At 43.1% G+C, this 20844-nt stretch overlaps 1 protein-coding gene across 5 annotated transcripts in view; it reads right to left on the bottom strand.

Moving 5' to 3' along the window:
- Positions 1-20844, bottom strand: part of LOC124804441 (ubiquitin-protein ligase E3C) — a 226378-nt gene that overhangs the window by 55874 nt on the left and 149660 nt on the right. For all 5 annotated transcript variants that reach the window (XM_047264752.1, XM_047264754.1, XM_047264755.1 and 2 more), the window contains exon 11: positions 3904-4093. In XM_047264752.1, the coding sequence (XP_047120708.1) occupies positions 3904-4093 (190 nt within the window). The remainder of the gene's footprint in view (positions 1-3903; positions 4094-20844) is intronic.

Here is a 20844-nt window from a genome sequence, read left to right as displayed (position 1 = left end):
TAGGGTGAGAGGGCTGGGAGAGCTTCTCTGAAGGAGCGTCGGAGGCTGACGACGACGCAGAAGCCCTATGACCAGCAGGTGGCGGAACCTTCAGCCACCGGCTGACATCCAGCTGGGTAGGAGAAGAAACGGAGGAAGGGAGAACCCCGAGGGACCCCTTCCGCAAGAGAGGAACCGGCGGAGGCAACGCCGGCGGAGAAGGAGGGGGAGGGATCGAGCCTCCCGGTTGTGGAGCAGATGTCACTCCCGAAGTAAGCGTGGGGGGAGCGACAGAAGAGGGTTTGCCCCCAACTGCTAAGGGGGCAACAGAGGAAGGCTTGCCCCCAGACACGAGGGGGGCAGACAGAGATACACGGCCCCGAGGGCCCACTGAAGGCGGCACAGATGAGGCGACAACCGTCGCTCGCGTGGGCGACGATAACGTGGCTGCAGCATAAGATGGTCGAAGGGAAGCAGGATACAACCTTTCATATTTCAGTTTTGCCTCTCAATAAGTAAGCCGGTCCAGGGTCTTAAATTCCATGATCTTCCGCTCCTTATGAAGAACGGGGCAATCCGGCGAGCATGGAGAGTGGTGCTCCCCACAGTTGACACATACAGGCGGAGGCACACATGGAGAATCGGGATGAGAGGGGCGTCCGCAATCTCGACATGTAGCGCTGGATGGGCAACGGGAGGACATATGCCCAAACTTCCAGCACTGGAAGCACCGCATCGGGGGAGGGACGTATGGCTTCACGTCGCAACGGTAAACCATTACCTTGACCTTCTCGGGCAAGACATCACCCTCGAAGGCCAAGATAAAGGCACCGGTGGCCACCCTGTTAGCCTTGGGCCCTCTATGCACACGACGGACAAAATGGACGCCACGTCGTTCCAAGTCGGCTCTCAGCTCGTCATCGGATTGCAACAAGAGGTCACGATGGTAAATAATCCCCTGGACCATATTTAAGCTACTGTGGGGAGTGACGGTAACAGGGACGTCACCCAGCTTATCACACAAGAGCAACGCTTGTGACTGGGCTGGGGAGGACGTCTTGAGGAGGATGGACCCATTCCTCATTTTTGACAACCCCGCCACTTCCCCAAACTTATTCTCCAGGTGTTCCACAAAAAACATAGGCTTCGTCGGAAGAAAGGAGTCACCATCAGTCCTGCTGCAGACAAGGTATTGCGGTACGTAAGGCTCCCGCTTGGCACTAGATCGGCGGCCCTCCCATGGCGCAGCCAACGAGGGGAACGTCTAAGGGTCATATTGCGCAGCATCAAAGTCGACTCTACCTCGCTTAGAGACGCTGGTGGCTGTGCGACCACCAGCTTGGTGTGATTTATTGCGCTTCATTGCGCCACATCCGCCCAGATGCCACCTACTCGGAACGAGGGCTCTCCCCAAGGGCGCCACCCAGCCAAAGCAACGGGTACCTGGCCGATATCCCGTTGCCCGGAGTCCCCGTGCCCCAGACAAGATGGGCACATACTCCTTGGCATGCATGGGGAGGAAACAGCTCTGGCATCTGTAGTGTGATTCCTGCGTGGTCAGGGGGCTACCACCAAGAGGGTACATGACGACCCCACCACAACGGACTGGCTACCGTGCTGGATTTTAGGTGTTGAAAGGGTCCACAGTTGTCGTGGGCGCTAAGAAGAAGAGTGCGGAGAAGGCGAGAAGGAGACAACCCAGAAGATGTTGGGCGTAGTCCCCCCCCACACGACAATAGGTAACATGCAAGATGGTGGAGCAAGATGGACCAATAGAAAAACACCACGTAAGGTGTCCTTCCCCAAATGGCACGCACTGACAACGGAAATTTGGAAAAAAAAAAAAAGGAGGTCAAACCCAAGAGGGGACCATCACAGAAGGCCGAAACGTTTGAGACTCCTTTTAGTCACCTCTTACGACAGGCAGGAATACCGCGGGCCTATTCTTACCCCCGAACCCGCAGGGGGCAGTTGAACGGAATGGATGGTGTCTTCAAGGGAGGATATAAGATGAACATCAACAAAAGCAAAACGAGGATAATGGAATGTAGTCGAATTAAGTCGGGTGATGTTGAGGGTATTAGATTAGGAAATGAGACACTTAAAGTAGTAAAGGAGCTTTGCTATTTGGGGAGCAAAATAACTGATGATGGTCGAAGTAGAGAGGATATAAAATGTAGACTGGCATTGGGAAGGAAAACGTTTCTGAAGAAGATAAATTTGTTAACATCGAGTATTGATTTACGCGCTAGGAAGTCGTTTCTGACAGTATTTGTATGGAGTGTAGCCATGTATGGAAGTGAAACATGGACGATAAGTAGTTTAGACAAGAAGAGAATAGAAGCTTTCGAAATGTGGTGCTACAGAAGAATGCTGAAGATTAGATGGGTAGATCACATAACTAATGAGGAGGTGTTGAATAGGATTGGGGAGAAGTGAAGTTTGTGGCACAACTTGACTAGAAGAAGGGATCGGTTGGTAGGACATGTTCTGAGGCATCAAGGGATCACCAATTTAGTATTGGAGGGCAGCGTGGAGGGTAAAAATCGTAGAGGTATACCAAGAGATGAATACACCAAGCAGATTCAGAAGGATGTAGGTTGCAGTAGGTACTGGGAGATGAAGAAGCTTGCGCAGGATAGAGTAGCATGGAGAGCTGCATCAAACCAGTCTCAGGACTGAAGACCACAACAACAACAACAACAACAACAACAAGTGCAAAATCTGTACGGACGTTTCCAATGCAATACAAAGTTGCATACTGAATACACAACATCAGTTGCAATGCAGATTAAAGCCAAGACCAGTCACTGACAGAACAAATATAATAAAAACACAGAATCTGGATGTACAAACTCAAACATGGTACACGTGAGAAGTTATACATTAGACGAACAGGCTTTTTGGTACAATATAATGAAAACACCTGCCAAAGTAAAATATCAGCATTTGGTCAATATTTACTTTAATGCATGGTAGAATCAAGGACACTTTCATGTTCATGTGTACAGCTCCTTAGAGACTGCAATTGGTTGTACTGGAGGAGGCGGAGCTTTAAATATGTAATGAATTTGTCTGAGAAAATTCTAAATGTGTTTAAATGTAATAGCTATATTTACACATTTGTCCATTTACAAATGCCTTATATACCTTCTCATCCACATACCACAGATGTTACAGTATATCTTGAAGAAAAAAATTTAAAAAAAAAATAGGGGGAGAAGAAGAACAAAATTGCTGAACAAAAGACTACTGAGAGGTCTCTGTCCTACAACTATATTAGTAGATTGCAGTATATGCATAAATTCAAACAGGCAGTTAACTCTAAATTGTAATGTTAAAGACTCATAAATTTGCAAAATATGATGTGCATGTACTGAGAAGTCAGAGAGAATCTCAAATTTGATACATACCTCAGATAGATATGACTGTGCACCCACCATTCAAAACTGTATTTCAAACGATCAGCATACAGGGATTGTGACAAAACAGTTTTAAAAGTACTTAAAGATAGCAAGCTAACAGGTACAATCACAAGTCATGCATTTTGGAATTAGAAGATGTCACTACATATACAGTGAATTTGAAGACAGTTGGTACTAGAAGCAGAACCACATTATGTTATGTGGCTGAGGCCAATCATTATTCAAGTGTAGTAACATTTCCATATTGAGTACCCAAAGTTTCTTCCGTTCAAATACTAAAAAATAGTGAAGACTGACTTTTATGTATTATACTGGAAAAAACAAAAACAAACACATTCATGCACGCACGCATGCACATGCACTCAAAGACAGAACACAGAGAAATTAACACTAAATTATTCTCTTCACATGTAAACATGAATATTACTCAAATTTCTACTTCCCATCAACACAGAAGTATCTTCAAAAATTTATTTATGCTCAGAGTTATTTGCATTACCTAGTTCTTCCTTTGTGAACGCTCTCAGTCCTTGAAATGGCCTGTAAACTCTCAGTCGACGTCGCCTTAATGTGAAATCTGATGGTTTATCAACTGGTATGGTAATCTGTTTTGAAATCCAGTGGTTTTCAGGACAGAATGGTCTCCTGATGTCACGAGAGTGAAGCTGTCGCACTAGACCTACAGTAACCTGCAACGTCAAAAGGTGGTGACTCAGTATCATCTTCAAGACACATGAGTGTCCAATTTTTATTTATATTATGCTGACATACCTAAAAAAACTAAGAATATTCTGACAAACAAAAATGAAGGCAACCATTGAGAGTATATGGTTGATCTATAGCACTTGGAGACAAGTATCAGCTCAAGAAATTGCCCCAAGCTCTACCCTGTGCACCAAGTTTCCTTACCTCCAAGACGATTTTGGATTGTTTGATTACATCTGGAAAAGAAAAATACTCTAGTCACATTTTATGAGCTTCATGCTCATTATGGGTTTCTCTGTGGAATCCACAAGGAAGAGAATATAAGGAATACTCAAACTAGCAGAAAGGACAGGATAGTAGAACTTTTATTAAGACATCAGTGAATAATTTCCATGGTTTCAGAGTGTGCCATGGGAGACCACAATTACTGGGAAGGTGAGGTTAGAACATATAGAACAAATAATTGAGGAAGTTGGGTGTAGGTGCTACTCAGAAATGAAATGATTGGCACAAGAGATGAAATTGTGGCAGGCAGAACAAAACAGGTCAGAAGACAGGTGACCCAAAAAATTAAAATGGTTATTCTAATTATTATCACTGCAAGGGGCATTCAATAAGTAATCCAACATTTTTTTCTGAAGGCAGATTGGTTTTATTCAGGATTCGAATACACCATATTATTCTCCATTCTTTTGGTTACGAAGTGCTATTTTTCAACATAATCTCCATTCAATACGATGGCCTTATGGCACCTTATTTGGAGGGCCTGTATGCCTACATGGTATCACCCCCTGGTCAATGTCGGAGCCAACGTCTTGTTGCAACAATAACCTCACCATCATCCACATACTGCTTCCCATAGAGTGTAACCTTCATGGGGCCAAACAGAAGGAAGTTGCAAGGTGAGAGACCCGGACTGCAGGGTGGATGAGGAAGAACAGTCCAATGAAGTTCTGTAAGCTCTTTTCGGGTGCACAGACTTGTGTGAGGCCTTGTGTTGTCATGAGACAGAGAACTTCATTAGAATTTTTGTGGCAATGGGGATGCTGTTTCTTCAATTTCCTGAGCATAGTACAATAGGCTTCATAGGTGACTTGCATTATAAGGGAGAACATCAAACAGAATAACCCCTTCAGAGTCCCACAGGACTGTCATCATGATGTTATCAGCTGAGGGTATATAAGGTTACACTCTATGGGAAGCAGTATGTGGATGATGGTGAGGTTATTGTTGCAACCCGTCCTTTTTCCCCTGAAGGTAAGTCTTTCCGCTCCCGGGATTGGAATGGCTCCTTACCCTCTCCCCTAAAACCCACATCCTTTCGTCATTCCCTCTCCTTCCCTCTTTCCTGATGAGGCAACAGTTTGTTGCGAAAGCTTGAATTGTGTGTGTATGTTTGTGTGTCTTTCGACTTGCCAGCGCTTTCGTTTGGTAAGTCACATCATCTTTGTTTTTTGAGATATATATATATATTAAAAAAACCCACAGCTGGTAACATCATGATGACAGTCCTGTGGGACTCTCAAGGGGTTATTCTGTTTGATGTTTTCCCTTATAATGCAAGTCACCTATGAAGCCTATTGTACTATGCTCAGGAAATTGAAGAAACAGCATCCCCATTGCCACAAAAATTCTAATGATATATATATATATATATATATATATATATATATATATATATATATATATATATATATATATATATATATATATATATATATATATATATATATATATATATATATAATAGAGGGAAACATTCCACGTGGGAAAAATATATCTATCTATATCTAATATAATTCTTTTTATATATATATATATGTGGGCGGTTAGTAGACCCGCAACCGAGCGCCTCCCCAGGTGGCGGATAGGGGAATGCCTCCTAGATATAGGTGGTACCGAGGAAATGAAATACTCGGGGCAGACCGAAACTACTAGTAGTGTCTGTTCCCACAGTGGGCGGCTACAAAAGGCGTCTGCTCCACATGTCAGTGGCGGCCTCAACCAACCTCCTGATCTGGAAAGTCAGGTTGTAGTCGGCAGCATGCCATACATCCAACTACTAAACATCATGATGGTACAACGAGAAAAAATCTCGTTACCCAAGGGCCCCAGTCAATAGACTGGGATCGTTGTGAGCATCGGATTCCGGGGGCTCACGGACATCATGAGAAGAATCGGAGCTTCTCAAACTCCCTCAAGACCAAACGCAAACACTACATCGGCACACTCAACGTGAACACACTGATGAAGACAGGAAAGATGAAACAACTGACAGACACTCTCGAAAAATTTCAAATCAAAATATGTGCACTGCAAGAAACACGATTCACAGACCAAGACCATTTCAACATGGAGAATTTCAGAATACACAAAGGAAAACCATCGAGACAACTGAAAAACCTAAGGCTTTTTGGCACAGGATTTGCAGTACACAGGTCCATCACGGACAGCATAATCGACTTTTCGTCACCAAACGAAAGAATCAGCACCATCACAGCGAAATCAGCCAATAAATCCTACACAATAGTCAACGTGCATGCACCGGCTAATGACTACAACAGGAAAAACCCGAATGAAATTGATGACTTCTGGACGATAATGGAAGAGACTATCAGAAAAATTCCTGCACGTAGAGTCAAAATAATACTGGGAGACTTCAACGCTAAACTCGGAAAAGAAAAGATATACAGACATATCACAGGAAAACATACTCCACACAAGGACACCAACAAAAACGGAAAACATCTGATAGACTTTTGCAAAAGCCACGACCTCGCCATTATGTCAACAAAATTCAAGAAACCAACACGAAAACTTACCACATGGAAATTCCCCAGCGGAAAGCAAGAACTACAAATCGACCACGTAATAGTCCAGAAAGACTCACAAAAAGAAATTTTGAACAAAGACACCCGTAAAGGCTACTTCGACTCAGACCACCACCTACTACAGATCAGGATTCGTCTTTTGCCCAAGAAAAAGCTCCATAAGAACAAAATTGTTAGACCAGATCCGGAATACGTTACTTTAAACCAGACACAAATATTACACAAAATTAAAATGGAGAAAATGACAGACTGGACACAACTTTCACGGAGAATCCGAGAGGCCATGAAACTAGCACAAGCACCACGCACACGGAAACACCGTTGGTGGAACCACACATGTGGCCAAGCTACTGACCAACGAATCAGTGCATGGAAAAAATTTAGTAGCCATAAATCCCAAGAGAATTGGATGAACTTCTTGAAAACACAGAAGCAATCAAGCAAAATCATTCGCAGTGAAAAACGACAGTATGACAAACGGCGACTGACAGAGATCGAATCGGACTTCATGAAGAACAATACAAGAAACTTCTACAGAACGTTCAGAGAAAACATGACTGGATATCAACCACCCAACTTGTGCTTCAGAAGACTGGATGGAACCCTAGAAACCAATACCAAAAACAATTGTGACATTCTGGCAAAGCACTTTGAAAAACTGCTCAACACGGACCCCCCTATGGAAGAAATGATGACAGAAACGAGCACATACAATCCAGATAGTGAACCTCCAACTCTAGAAGAAGTTAAAGAAATAATCAAGTCACTCAAGAATCGTAGAGCACCAGGAGAAGATGGCATCATTGCAGAAATCTGGAAGTTACAAGACCCAGAACTCACCAAAGACATCCACAGGATCTTGGAAGACATCTGGAAGACCATGAAAATTCCTGACGACTGGAAAACTGCCCCGATACACCCACTACACAAAAACGGTGACAAGACTGATCCGAACAACTACAGAGGAATATCCCTACTACTGGTCACATACAAGATCCTCTCTAAAGCTTTACTGAACAGACTAGAATGCCAGACCGACCACTTGATTGGGGAATACCAAGCAGGCTTCCGTAAAGGGCGGTCTTGTGCGGAACAAATGTGGAACCCGAAAATGATTTTACAACACAAACAGAACCTGATCATTACCTTTGCTGACTTCAAAAAGGCGTACGACTCTATCGACTGGAAAACTCTCTTCAAAAATCTAGCAGAATACAAAGTAGACAACAGAACACGGGCTATCATAGAGCAAACTTTAACCAACATGACCTCCAAAGTAAAGTTCTGTGGGGAACTATCAGAGTCCTTTGAAATTCGCACAGGTGTCCGACAAGGTGATGGCCTCTCACCTCTCCTTTTCAATCTGGTGTTAGATAAGGTCATAAAAGAATGGGAAACATCATAACAGGGGATAACCTTAGGAAACCTACAGATTAAATGCCTGGCTTTTGCAGACGATTTGGCGATTGTCACGAAAGGTATAAAGGAAACAAAAGATGCTATTGAAAAACTGCACAAAATCGCTTCCAAAACTGGACTACAGATCTCTTACGAAAAGACACAGTTTATGAGCACAAAGAAACTCTCATCTCTGAACACAAAGTATGGCACGATTTACAAAATGGCAAACTTCAAATACCTCGGTGAAACACTACAAATGAGTGGACATAACAGAGACTCAAACGAAGAAAGAAAGACTAAACTGGACAAGGCATACAAAGTAGTGTGGAATCATTACAACAAGAAGTCTATCTCACAAAAAGCCAAATTACGCCATTACGAGACAGTGGTGCTCCCCGAGGCACTATATGCAGCAGAGACCACACTAATCCTAGGGCATACACGTATCAGACAATTAGAAAAAGTAGAATGGAAAATACTTAGGAAAATATTTGGCGCAACTAACAACAATGGAATATGGATCAAGAAAACTACAGAGGAACTATACAAACATACGGAGACAATCACAGAAAAGATTAGAAAACGCAGACAACAATTCTATGGACACCTATACAGAATGCCATCACACAGGCTGACCAAACAGATCTTTGACTGGGTAACCACTAGAAACAACAAATGGGTGGCAGAGGTAGAAAACGACCTGAACCAACTCAACATAACAGCAGAGACAATAAATGACAGAACAAAATTCAGAAACATCATTAAGAAAAGTAAACTACACGAGATACAATGTGACAAACGAACAGGCATAAAATGGACCGAAGAACGCAAGCAAGATCACAGCCAGAAGATGAAAGAAATATGGGCAACCAAAAAGGCAATCAAGATGAAGCCGAAGACACAAAGCCAACAAAAAGCATAGACAGAGGACCAGAAACAGAAACACAGCGAGCGAATGGGGGAAGTTTGGGCAGCAAGGAAGGCAGCAAAAGGAACTGGCCATGTAGTTTAGTCCAAATTTGCTCTTTAAAGGCAAAACACCAAAATATATATATATATATATATCAAAAAACAAAATTGATGTGACTTACCAAACGAAAGTGCTGGCAGGTCGAAAGACACACAAACATACACACAAAATTCAAGCTTTCGCAACAAACTGTTGCCTCATCAGGAAAGAGGGAAGGAGAGGGAAAGACGAAAGGATGTGGGTTTTAAGGGAGAGGGTAAGGAGTCATTCCAATCCCGGGAGCGGAAAGACTTATCTTAGGGGGAAAAAAGGACGGGTATACACTCGCACACACACACATATCCATCCACACATATACAGACACAAGCAGACATATTTAAAGACAAAGAGTTTGGGCAGAGATGTCAGTCGAGGCGGAAGTGCAGAGGCAAAGATGTTGTTGAATGACAGGTGAGGTATGAGTGGCGGCAACTTGAAATTAGCGGAGATTGAGGCCTGGTGGATAACGGGAAGAGAGGATATATTGAAGAGCAAGTTCCCATCTCCGGAGTTCGGATAGGTTGGTGTTAGTGGGAAGTATCCAGATAACCCGGACGGTGTAACACTGTGACAAGATGTGCTGGCCATGCACCAAGGCATGTTTAGCCACAGGGTGATCCTCATTACCAACAAACACTGTCTGCCTGTGTCCATTCATGCGAATGGACAGTTTGTTGCTGGTCATTCCCACATAGAATGCGTCACAGTGTAGGCAGGTCAGTTGGTAAATCACGTGGGTGCTTTCACACGTGGCTCTGCCTTTGATCGTGTACACCGTCCGGGTTACAGGGCTGGAGTAGGTGGTGGTGGGAGGGTGCATGGGACAGGTTTTACACCGGGGGCGGTTACAAGGGTAGGAGCCAGAGGGTAGGGAAGGTGGTTTGGGGATTTCATAGGGATGAACTAAGAGGTTACGAAGGTTAGGTGGATGGCGGAAAGACACTCTTGGTGGAGTGGGGAGGATTTCATGAAGGATGGATCTCATTTCAGGGCAGGATTTGAGGAAGTCGTATCCCTGCACTTCCACCTCGACTGACATCTCTGCCCAAACTCTTTGTCTTTAAATATGTCTGCTTGTGTCTGTACATGTGTGGATGGATGTGTGTGTGTGTGTGTGTGTGTGTGTGTGCGAGTGTATACCCGTCCTTTTCTCCCCCTAAGGTAAGTCTTTCCGCTCCCGGGATTGGAATGACTCCTTACCCTCTCCCTTAAAACCCACATCCTTTCGTCTTTCCCTCTCCTTCCCTCTTTCCTGATGAGGCAACAGTTTGTTGCGAAAGCTTGAATTTTGTGTGTATGTTTGTGTTTGTTTGTGTGTCTATCGACGTGCCAGCGCTTTCGTTTGGTAAGTCACATCATCTTTGTTTTTAGATATATTTTTCCCACGTGGAATGTTTCCCTCTATTAATTTACATCATTAATTTGAACCCAACAATTACGTTTGTTATTGTCACTGTTGCATTTCGAAATCTTTTCTGTCATCTTATTTTCTCTTTTTGTTTGTGCCAGTAGTTTCACTTTGTATTCACCTTCTCCTTTTTACCGTAATCTACTATACAATTTTATCCCGCCTATATAGACTCAATAATACGTCACCCACTTCCAAAGCATAACCAAAAATTTTTTTCCGCTTTCAACACTACCGCTGCTATAAAATCCACCGTTTCTAGCCCACAAACAGTTCATTTCACCTATTAAACAACCTTTTCGTCTAATTCTGTTAACTTTCGCTTTATTTCCATTTCCGTTCTTCCCACATCACTGATAATTTTTAGCCGCTTCCCACAGGTTTTAACGTCATTATTTCTTCGCCAGACAATTGTTAGCCTCATTTTCATAATCTGCCACCACAAAACCACTCTTTTTAATACATTTACATGCCATTTTTTCGAAATTGTCCTGAATCTCTCCATCCTTTAACGTGTTTTGGCGGCAGCACAACCACCTAACCTATGTGCACATCGTTGTCTACCAACCCAAGTTCACCACAGGATCAACATAGCCCAGCTTTAACCAACACTTTTACGCCTTTTTTCACAACAGATCTCCAGTTACTTTCTCCAGTTATTTTCATTTTCATCTCAACCTCATGTTACACTTTCCACCTTCTAATACCATGTCACCCTCACAACACCCCCACAACGACCCCATTAAGTTTTATTTACATTCCCTCCGCAAACATGCCTTCACCCTAGCCAGATTACGCTCGCATATTTTATTTTCTCAGGCTTGTCTGACATTTGGCATTACCCCCAAAGGCCTCACACTTAAAGTTCTCATCTCTGGCTGCAACCCTTCTTTCCATCAGTCCCTATACCAGTTCCAAACTGAACAATCCATTGCCCTTACCCACCTAATCCTTCACCTACACATCAACTCAGCCAATGAACACACCCGTCAACTCCTATCCTTAATGAAAGTCCTCAATCTTTACTCTCCCACATACACACCGGCTGTTCAGAGCATCCTCCTACAGGCCAACCGCAAATTAGAACAGCACGCCACCCTTCACCTCAAAAAACTATCCAATCTCCTGGTTTCCCACCTCCGGAAAGGCAACTCACTCACCCTTCACAACCTTTCCAGCAAACATCAACCTCCTCTCATTGCACACAAACCCAGTCCTTCCCATCTACTAAACCTCCCACTTCCAGCTCCACTCCCTCCAAAACCTCAAAATTCCAATCAACACAATCTGGAACCACAACACCCTAATTCAGTAGTTAACCTTTCCTCCAAACCTCTCTCCCAATCCGAAACCTCTGTCCTATCCAACGGCCTCACCTTCAGCTCCACTCCCAGATTCAATCAAACAGCCCTCATCAAAGATTTACTGTCCTACACTCGTACTCTCTGCTGGAAGTATCACTCTGCCACGAAGAAAAATGATCCTAATCCTACTCCTAATGATCCAACTCCCCAAGACACTATCCAAATTGAACCCTGTCTGGAACAGTTCCGTCCTCCGTCACAGCGGGACCCACCTCCTCTTCCTCAAAATCACCCTCTCCAAACCTTCCAGGAATTTCTGACTTCCAGCCTTGCCTCTCAATCCTTCTTAAAAAACCTTAATCCTACTCCCAACATCACCACTGCTGAAGCCCAGGCTATCCGTGATCTGAAGGCTGACCGGTCCATCGTCATCCTTCCGGCGGACAAGGGTTCCACGACCGTGGTACTTTATCGTCGGGAGTATGTGGCTGAGGGACTGCGTCAGCTTTCAGACAACACCACATACAAAGTTTGCCAAGGTAATCCCATTCCTGATGTCCAGGCGGAGCTTCAAGGAATCCTCAGAACCTTAGGCCTCCTACAAAACCTTTCACCTGACTCCATCAACCTCCTGACCCCACCGACACCCTGCACCCCTACCTTCTACCTTCTTCCTAAAATTCACAAACCCAATCATCCCGGCCACTCCATTGTAGCTGGTTACCAAGCCCCCACAGAACGTATCTCCGCCTACGTAGATCATCACCTTCAACCCATTACATGCAGTCTCCCATCCTTCATCAAAGACACCAACCACTTTCTCGAACGCCTGGAATCCTTACCCAATCCGTTACCCCCGGAAACCATCCTTGTAACCATTGATGCCACTTCCTTATACACAAATATCCCGCACGTCCAGGGCCTCGCTGCGATGGAGCACTTCCTTTCACGCCGATCACTTGCCACCCTACCTAAAACCTCTTTCCTGATTACCTTAGCCAGCTTCATCCTGACCCACAACTTCTTCACTTTTGAAGGCCAGACATACCAACAATTAAAGGGAACAGCTATGGGTACCAGGATGGCCCCCTCATACGCCAACCTATTCATGGGTCGCTTAGAGGAAGCCTTCTTGGTTACCCAAGCCTGCTAACCCAAAGTTTGGTACAGATTTATTGATGACATCTTCATGATCTGGACTCACAGTGAAGAAGAACTCCAGAATTTCCTCTCCAACCTCAACTCCTTTGGTTCCATCAGATTCACCTGGTCCTACTCCAAATCCCATGCCACTTTCCTTGATGTTGACCTCCACCTGTCCAATGGCCAGCTTCACACGTCCGTCCACATCAAACCCACCAACAAGCAACAGTACCTCCATTATGACAGGACCTGGTACAGAAGCAAATAACCAGAGCCACCCTCATCCTCTCAAACCCAGAACCCCCCCACAGAAGAAACACAAAAGTGCCCCACTTGTGACAGGATACTTTCCAGGACTTGATCAGACTCTGAATGTGGCTCTCCAGCAGGGATACGACTCCCTCAAATCCTGCCCTGAAATGAGATCCATCCTTCATGAAATCCTCCCCACACCACCAAGAGTGTCTTTCCGCCGTCCACCTAACCTTCGTAACCTCTTAGTTCATCCCTATGAAATCCCCAAACCACCTTCCCTACCCTCTGGCTCCTACCCTTGTAACCGCCCCCGGTGTAAAACCTGTCCCATGCACCCTCCCACCACCACCTACTCCAGTCCTGTAACCCGGAAGGTGTACACGATCAAAGGCAGAGCCACGTGTGAAAGAACCCACGTGATTTACCAACTGACCTGCCTACACTGTGACGCATTCTATGTGGGAATGACCAGCAACAAACTGTCCATTCGCATGAGTGTCCATTCGCGCGAGTGTCTACCCGTCCTTTTTTCCCCCTAAGGTAAGTCTTTCCACTCCCGGGATTGGAATGACTCCTTACCCTCTCCCGTAAAACCCACATCCTTTCGTCTTTCCCTCTCCTTCCCTCTTTCCTGATGAGGTAACAGTTTGTTGCGAAAGCTTGAATTTTGTGTGTATGTTTGTGTGTCTATTGACGTGGAAACATTCCACGTGGGAAAAAATATATCTAAAAACAAAGATGATGTGACTTACCAAACGAAAGCGCTGGCACGTCGATAGACACACAAACATAAACATACACACAAAATTCTAGCTTTCGCAACCAACGGTTGCCTCGTCAGGAAAGAGGGAAGGAGAGGGAAAGATGAAAGGATCTGGGTTTTAAGGGAGAGGGTAAGGAGTAATTCCAATCCCGGGAGCGGAAAGACTTACCTTAGGGGGAAAAAAGGACGGGTATACACTCGCACACACACACATATCCATCCACACATATCACAATAATATTCTGTTTCTGATCAGTGTGGTGAAGTTTTGCATTTGTGATTTGGTTGTCATACGAGAGGACTGTCAAGTCGTTTTACAAGTAAGTTAAAATGTTCTTTCACATTAGATTTGAACCAGCAATCTATGGACAGCAATTTGTAAAATTTGACAGTCTACCGCTCTAACAACAGTTCTACTGAACAATTGAGGTGTAGTTGAGTAAAACAACAATTTTCACTAGGAGTTTAATTTTGTTGAATGATGCTATCTTTTTTGTAACAGTGGGAGAGCGTATCTCAGAGATAAGTTGTAACTTGAGTTGCTATCATGTTTTCAAATGAAGCACTAGTGAAATGACTGAATTCATGACACCCACAGATTTATGGCACTATATGAAATCATCGTTTATTTGGAGAGGTGCATATGGGACCTGAAGACGGCATAGTGGAAGTTGCACAGCTGTTGGAGAATTTCTCTGATATTGACAATTAATTTTAATTAAGTTAGTGAATTTGTGTGTCAACATGGTGGAAATTTGCCAGTGAAGCGCTTCCACATTTTATGCATCTTCATTTCAGGAGTTTCTATAGATGTATTTGTATAGTATGGTACTACAAACCATTTATAACCTATTTTGCAAAGCATAAATTTCAAAACAGGACATCAGTATGACTTAGCATTATGAAGTAAGAGCAGCGAGCTAGCCAGTGATGTCACAGACACCTCATGATTCGAATGGAGCGTTTTAGCGGGCTTTCAAATTACTTTAATTTCATATCCATTTTTGTAGAAGAATACTGAACTTTCTAAGAGGGAGAAAAGCATGTTAGGATCATAAAATGACATACTTAATCATTTAAAACAATTTCCAGAAAACAGTCAAATACCCTATTATCAGTCTTAACTTCTATGAAATAATCAACAAAGTTAAAAGAGTAAATACTCTGAGCTCCTCTAATATAAAATATAATAATAATAATAAAATTCACTCATTGAACTTTTTGTACTTGTACTTCACAATTTCATAAAAAATGACAGTCTGATCTGACTGCTGAAAGTAGATGTAACAACTTTTCACTAAATGTTTACTATTTCCAAAGCAGTAACATTGGTGATGGACATATGTACAAGGACAATTGAGGTATAGTGAAAATTATATAAATTACCATAGTTTATTTCATTGTCGAATAAATTACACAAAACTTATTTTACTAAAGAGAAGGGTGACTAGATAATCAACGAAGATGGATACATTTATTACAAGGAAAAGCAAACTTAGTCATACCAGATATAGTTTGAAGGAATGCCAGGTCAACACTGTTCAAAAAATGATGACAATATGGAAAGGACAGATTGCTACTCACCACACTGACGAGGCGATGAGCTGCAGACTGGTCCAGTGAAACAGAATACTAAATATATTCAGCCACAGGACTAAGCCCTTCATTATTCAAATGCATTCCAATAAGTACAACACACACACACACACACACACACACACACACACACACACACACACACGTGCCAGTGTTGTCTACAAGGTGCTAAAGCCAGCAGAAGAATTGTTAGTGGTGGTTGCTGGGATGTTTAAGGGGGACTAAACAGCGAAAGTCATCAGTCCCCAGAAATGTTAGTGTTTAAAGTTCTGTCGACAACACGGTCATTACATTTGGAGCATAAGCTCACACTGGGGAAGGATGGAAAAGGAAATTGGCTGTGCCCTTTCAAAGGAACCATCCCAGCACTTGCCCTACATAAAACTGGATGGCGGGACAGGGATTTGAGCCATTGCGCTCCCAAATGTGAGTCCAATGTGCTAACCAATGTGCCAACAAAGTCAGTTACAGACACTAAAATTCAACTTCTCACGGTATGTGAAAGCATTAACGGATGTCCTGGTCAAGTTTTATGACACCACAGTGTGGAAATACATGCTCTACTACAAGGCAAAGCATGAAAGAAAGAGTCTGCCAAGTCAGATTTTTGCCTCATAGAGAGAAATAGTCATATTGGATTCAGTCATATGGAGTTGAACACCATATTTGGTGGTTTTTGTATTATAAGGTATGTGCTATGACTATAAGTTGTTTCAGAGCATCAGCACATGGAGAATCTCTCAAAAACAGCTTTTTTGGTAAGATTTGTTGCAATAAAATGACAGGAAAACTACATATTGGTAGTTAAAGGTTTCTCTTATTTTATGATTTTCATACATATATGAAATTTTTGAAAATATTGTTAATTTTAAATTGAGAATGCTTGTATTTTGAAATGTGAACTGCTTCTCAGTGTAAGAATGGTGGGACTGGCATTTTAATCTAATTCCTTTCCTGAGATTATCTCCTTAGAAAAAATGAAGTGATGTGTTCACAAATTATATTCAATAAAGTGATCAAAATGAATGCATTATTTTGTTGGTAGTTTGTCAATGACTTTTCATATGGTCAATCCAATTAGCATTATATGATGCTTATAATGGAATTCAACAGTTTATGAAATGCTATATTTTAAGCTGATATTTGGGAATGTTTTGTCACTTGTCTCAAGCCATCAACGAGTCCAGAACTTTTTCATGATTATCTCTGCTCTTCTTTAACAGTCAAAAAAGAGGATGCAGCTATTTTATACGTGTCCATTTTCATAAACTAGTGCAACAGATGCAGCCAACAGCTGCCTCTGGAGGCCAGTGTGGTCATAAATCATGATAAATTCTGTCAGATATATCAGGTCATTTTGGAGCATTCAGCAAATACGATGGACACCATGTCTGCCACACTTTGCGATGAGAAACACTGATTAAGCAGGTATCTTTGCTGGAGTGGGTAGTGGGGGATACAGAAAAGACACAGAGGGAGAGAGGCAGAGGAATAGCGGGGTAGGGTGGGGGAACATGCTGGTACTGCCTGTGGAGTGTGCAGGGATCTGGTGGGGATGGATAAGGCTGCTATATACTGGGGGTGAGGGAAGGCTCTGAGCACTATGGGACTTAACTTCTGAGGTCATCAGTCCCCTATTGCATACAACTACTTAAACCTAACCAACCTAAGGACATCACACACATCCATGCCCAAAGTAGGATTCGAACCTGTGACCGTAGTGGTCGCGCAGTTCCAGACTGTAGCGCCTAGAACAGCTCGGCCACCCCGGCCAGCGGGGAGAGGGAAGGGGGAGGTGGAAGGGTAAATAATAAATATAGAGAAAGGAAGATTATGCAAGTATATTAGTGTGGGAAAAGGGAAGGGGATAGGCAGGTGAAGGACAGGAACTAGTAATGGTGGAGGCCAGGAGGGCTACGGGACTACAGTATTTGCTGTAGATAGAGTTCCCACCAGAATACTCCAGAAAAGCTGGTATTGGTGGGAAGCATCCACATGGCACAGACGAGGAAGCAGCCATTAAACTGAAGCACATTGTTTTGGGCAGCATGCTCAGCAACACGGTAGTCCAGCTGTCATTCGGCCACAGCTTGGCAGTGACTATTTATGCGGACAGACAACTTGTTAGTTGTCCTGCTTACAAAGATTATGGCACAGTGGTTACAGCTATGTTGGTAGATCACATGGCTGCTTTTACAGTTGGCTCTATCCTTTTGTAGTGTATGAGATACCTGTGACAGGAATGGGGTAGTTGGAGTGTGAGGTATATGGGACAGGTCTTGCATTAGCAGGAGTATGAGCCCTGAGGCACAGGGCTGGGAGCAGGGGTCGAATAGGAACAGCCAGGAATATTTTGTAGGTTGGGTGGGTGTCAGAACATTGGGGAGGATATTTCCCATTTCAGGCATGATGCGAGATAGTCAGGCATAATGAGAGAGAGTCACACCAGGGTGAAGAATGTGTTCAGATGCTCCATTCCTGGATGATAATGTGTGATAAGAGGGGTACCGCTTTGTGGCCAGACAGTGGATATGTGGGAGAGGGTAGGTGACTGGGGAGTGACAGCACTAAGGATCTATTTTTGGGCAAGCTGGGAGAGAAATTCTGCTTGGTGAATGCCTCTCTCAAACCCTTGGTGTTTTTGGAGACGGACGGCTTACTATGACAGGTGTGTCAACTACGGCTGTGTAGGCTGTGTGGAAGGGTCTTCTTGGTGTAGAATGGATGACAATTGTTGAAGCGGAGGTATTGTTGGTGGTTTGTAGATTTGATGTGGGCTGAGGTACTGATGTAGCCATATGGTTGACATTGATGAAGGGCCTAGGGTTATGAGGAGGGGCTAGAGATCCTGCTGTACTTCCGTAATAGGGTCATTGTGGCAGGGTTGTAGGTAGACGTTATCTTACAGCTGGTGGAGATCATCTACAGGTAATCCCTGTGGTTCATAACCGCATTGGTGGAGCATTGTTCAGCAGGTAGAATTATAAGGCCAGTATAAGGTTTTAGGCAGTTGATTGTGGTTCTTTCTGCAGATGTGAGGTTGGTTTCCATGTTTAGGGATCTGGGGAATGATTGTGAGGTATGGTTCAAGGTTAGGATATTCTGGAAAAGTTAACAGGGGTGATTTGGATGCAGCAGGTATGGATCATGGTTGGAGGAATAAATTGAGTCACGCAGCATTCAGTATTGTTTTTGGGCTGAGTCTTATTGTTGGGGTTAGCGAGGAAAAAGTGTGTCCACTGACTGAACCATGAGAAGGAGAGAGGGTCTTTAACAAGCCTAGCATGATGAATTTGGGAGTGGGGCATAAGGTAAGGCCTTTGGAAAAGGCTGTACTTCTCCAGGACTGAGGCTTTTGGAGGAGAGGTACGAATGTGCTGCAGGTTTGTTTATGCTCTGGATTCCGTAGCGTCGAGGGAGGGAATTTCTGGGGATGGCTTAACATAGAATGTCTGCAAGCCATGGTTTGTAGGCTTTTGTGGTGACGGTGGGTGATGGAAATACTAGGCAGGAGTATGAGGTGAATAGATTGGACAATTTTTCTGAGGTGGTGGTGTGCACGCTGCTCTAGTGCCTGGAGGGTAAGTGTTTCAGCCTGGGAGATTGGCTTCAGAAACTTGGGATTTCAGAGGATGAAGATTTTAAGAATGGAACGGAAGTAGCGCAAGATGGTTTGGTTCCGATTAATATGATTTTGCAGGACTAGGTTTGTGAGAGGCATAGACTGAGGAAACTGAATTATGGAAGGAGAAATTGCAGCTGGAGATGGGCAAATTGACGGTCAAGCCATTTGAGGCTATCCATGAACTAGGTAACAATGCAGGAACAATATGTGAAACTGAGTTCTGGCTAGGAATAGGGAAACTTTTCTGTATTGGGCATTGGTACAGATGGAAGGAACAAGGTTCCGTAGTGGAAACGGAAAAAAAAGATAAAACCTGAGTAATTAGAGTCTACAGTGAAAAATGAAATAAAACAGATGTGGAATCAAGATGAGATCAAAGTGAAAATAAGAATAAAAATAAATAACAAGATAATAATAGATTGGGGCACAGGTTAATGGGTAGATATGTGCGAACAGGAGGGACAGCAGATATAACTGGGATAGTTGATGTTAGTAAGATGCCTGTTCATGGCTGACAATTATTACGTATTGTCCAGTTATGGTGCTTTCACCTTAATTATGGTGTTACGGGAAGTTTCTAAAAACTATGGAAATAGAAATTTTACAATTTGATGTTTTTAAAAAATGGAAAAGGTACTGGTTGTGTTTTGCTAATTATATGGTACTAAAATGTTTTACAGATTGTGACGATTTCCTTCCTGAGTACATAGCAAACTTGTCTATGAATGATTTCATCACCTCAGCTTACCAAGACAGGTTATCCTGAGTAATGACTAATTATGAATTATGTCAGCTTAAAGAATAGGAATAAAACTGCTATTGAATCAAGTGATATTATAAGGTTCAAGGTATTTGTCTGTAGGCTGTTTTCCCTCCAGGTGGCATCATAAGATACTCAATTAACCTATTTATCCTTCCCCATGCTGGTGTTACTATAGTAATGGCAGTCTACTTTAATTATTTCAAAATTGTGCTGACAGTAAATTATTAAAGACTCATGAAATTTTCGGTAATTTTGTGACACTGTTTATGTTCAGTGTTTCCATTCGTCTTTTTAGAATTCAAAAACAGTGTAAACTAAAAAACTACTTTGCAGTGTTTTGTCAAAAAAGCAGGGAATCAGACTTTTTTGTTCCTTCGACAACTGTTAACAGTTTCCATAGAGACAAGCCTGACACAAATTATTACATGAAATTACACAGTGCAAATGATATCTGGAGTGAAGTAAGGCAGAAGCATTTGCAGATGCTCCAAAGACTAGTAGCCATGTATTTACTTACCATGTCGGCTGTAGTAAGAAGGAAAGCGAAAAAAATGAAAGTTAAAAATATCACAACGAAAAAGTGATAACTGTAAAAGTAGACCTAAATACTGTAGTAAATTTGGGAAATATCACAACA

The sequence above is a fragment of the Schistocerca piceifrons genome, chromosome 1 (genome assembly GCF_021461385.2).
Source record: "Schistocerca piceifrons isolate TAMUIC-IGC-003096 chromosome 1, iqSchPice1.1, whole genome shotgun sequence".
NCBI classification, from domain to species: domain Eukaryota; kingdom Metazoa; phylum Arthropoda; class Insecta; order Orthoptera; family Acrididae; genus Schistocerca; species Schistocerca piceifrons.
The sequence above is the reverse complement of the archived record's forward strand: the minus strand, read 5'-3'. Positions and strand labels throughout refer to the sequence as shown.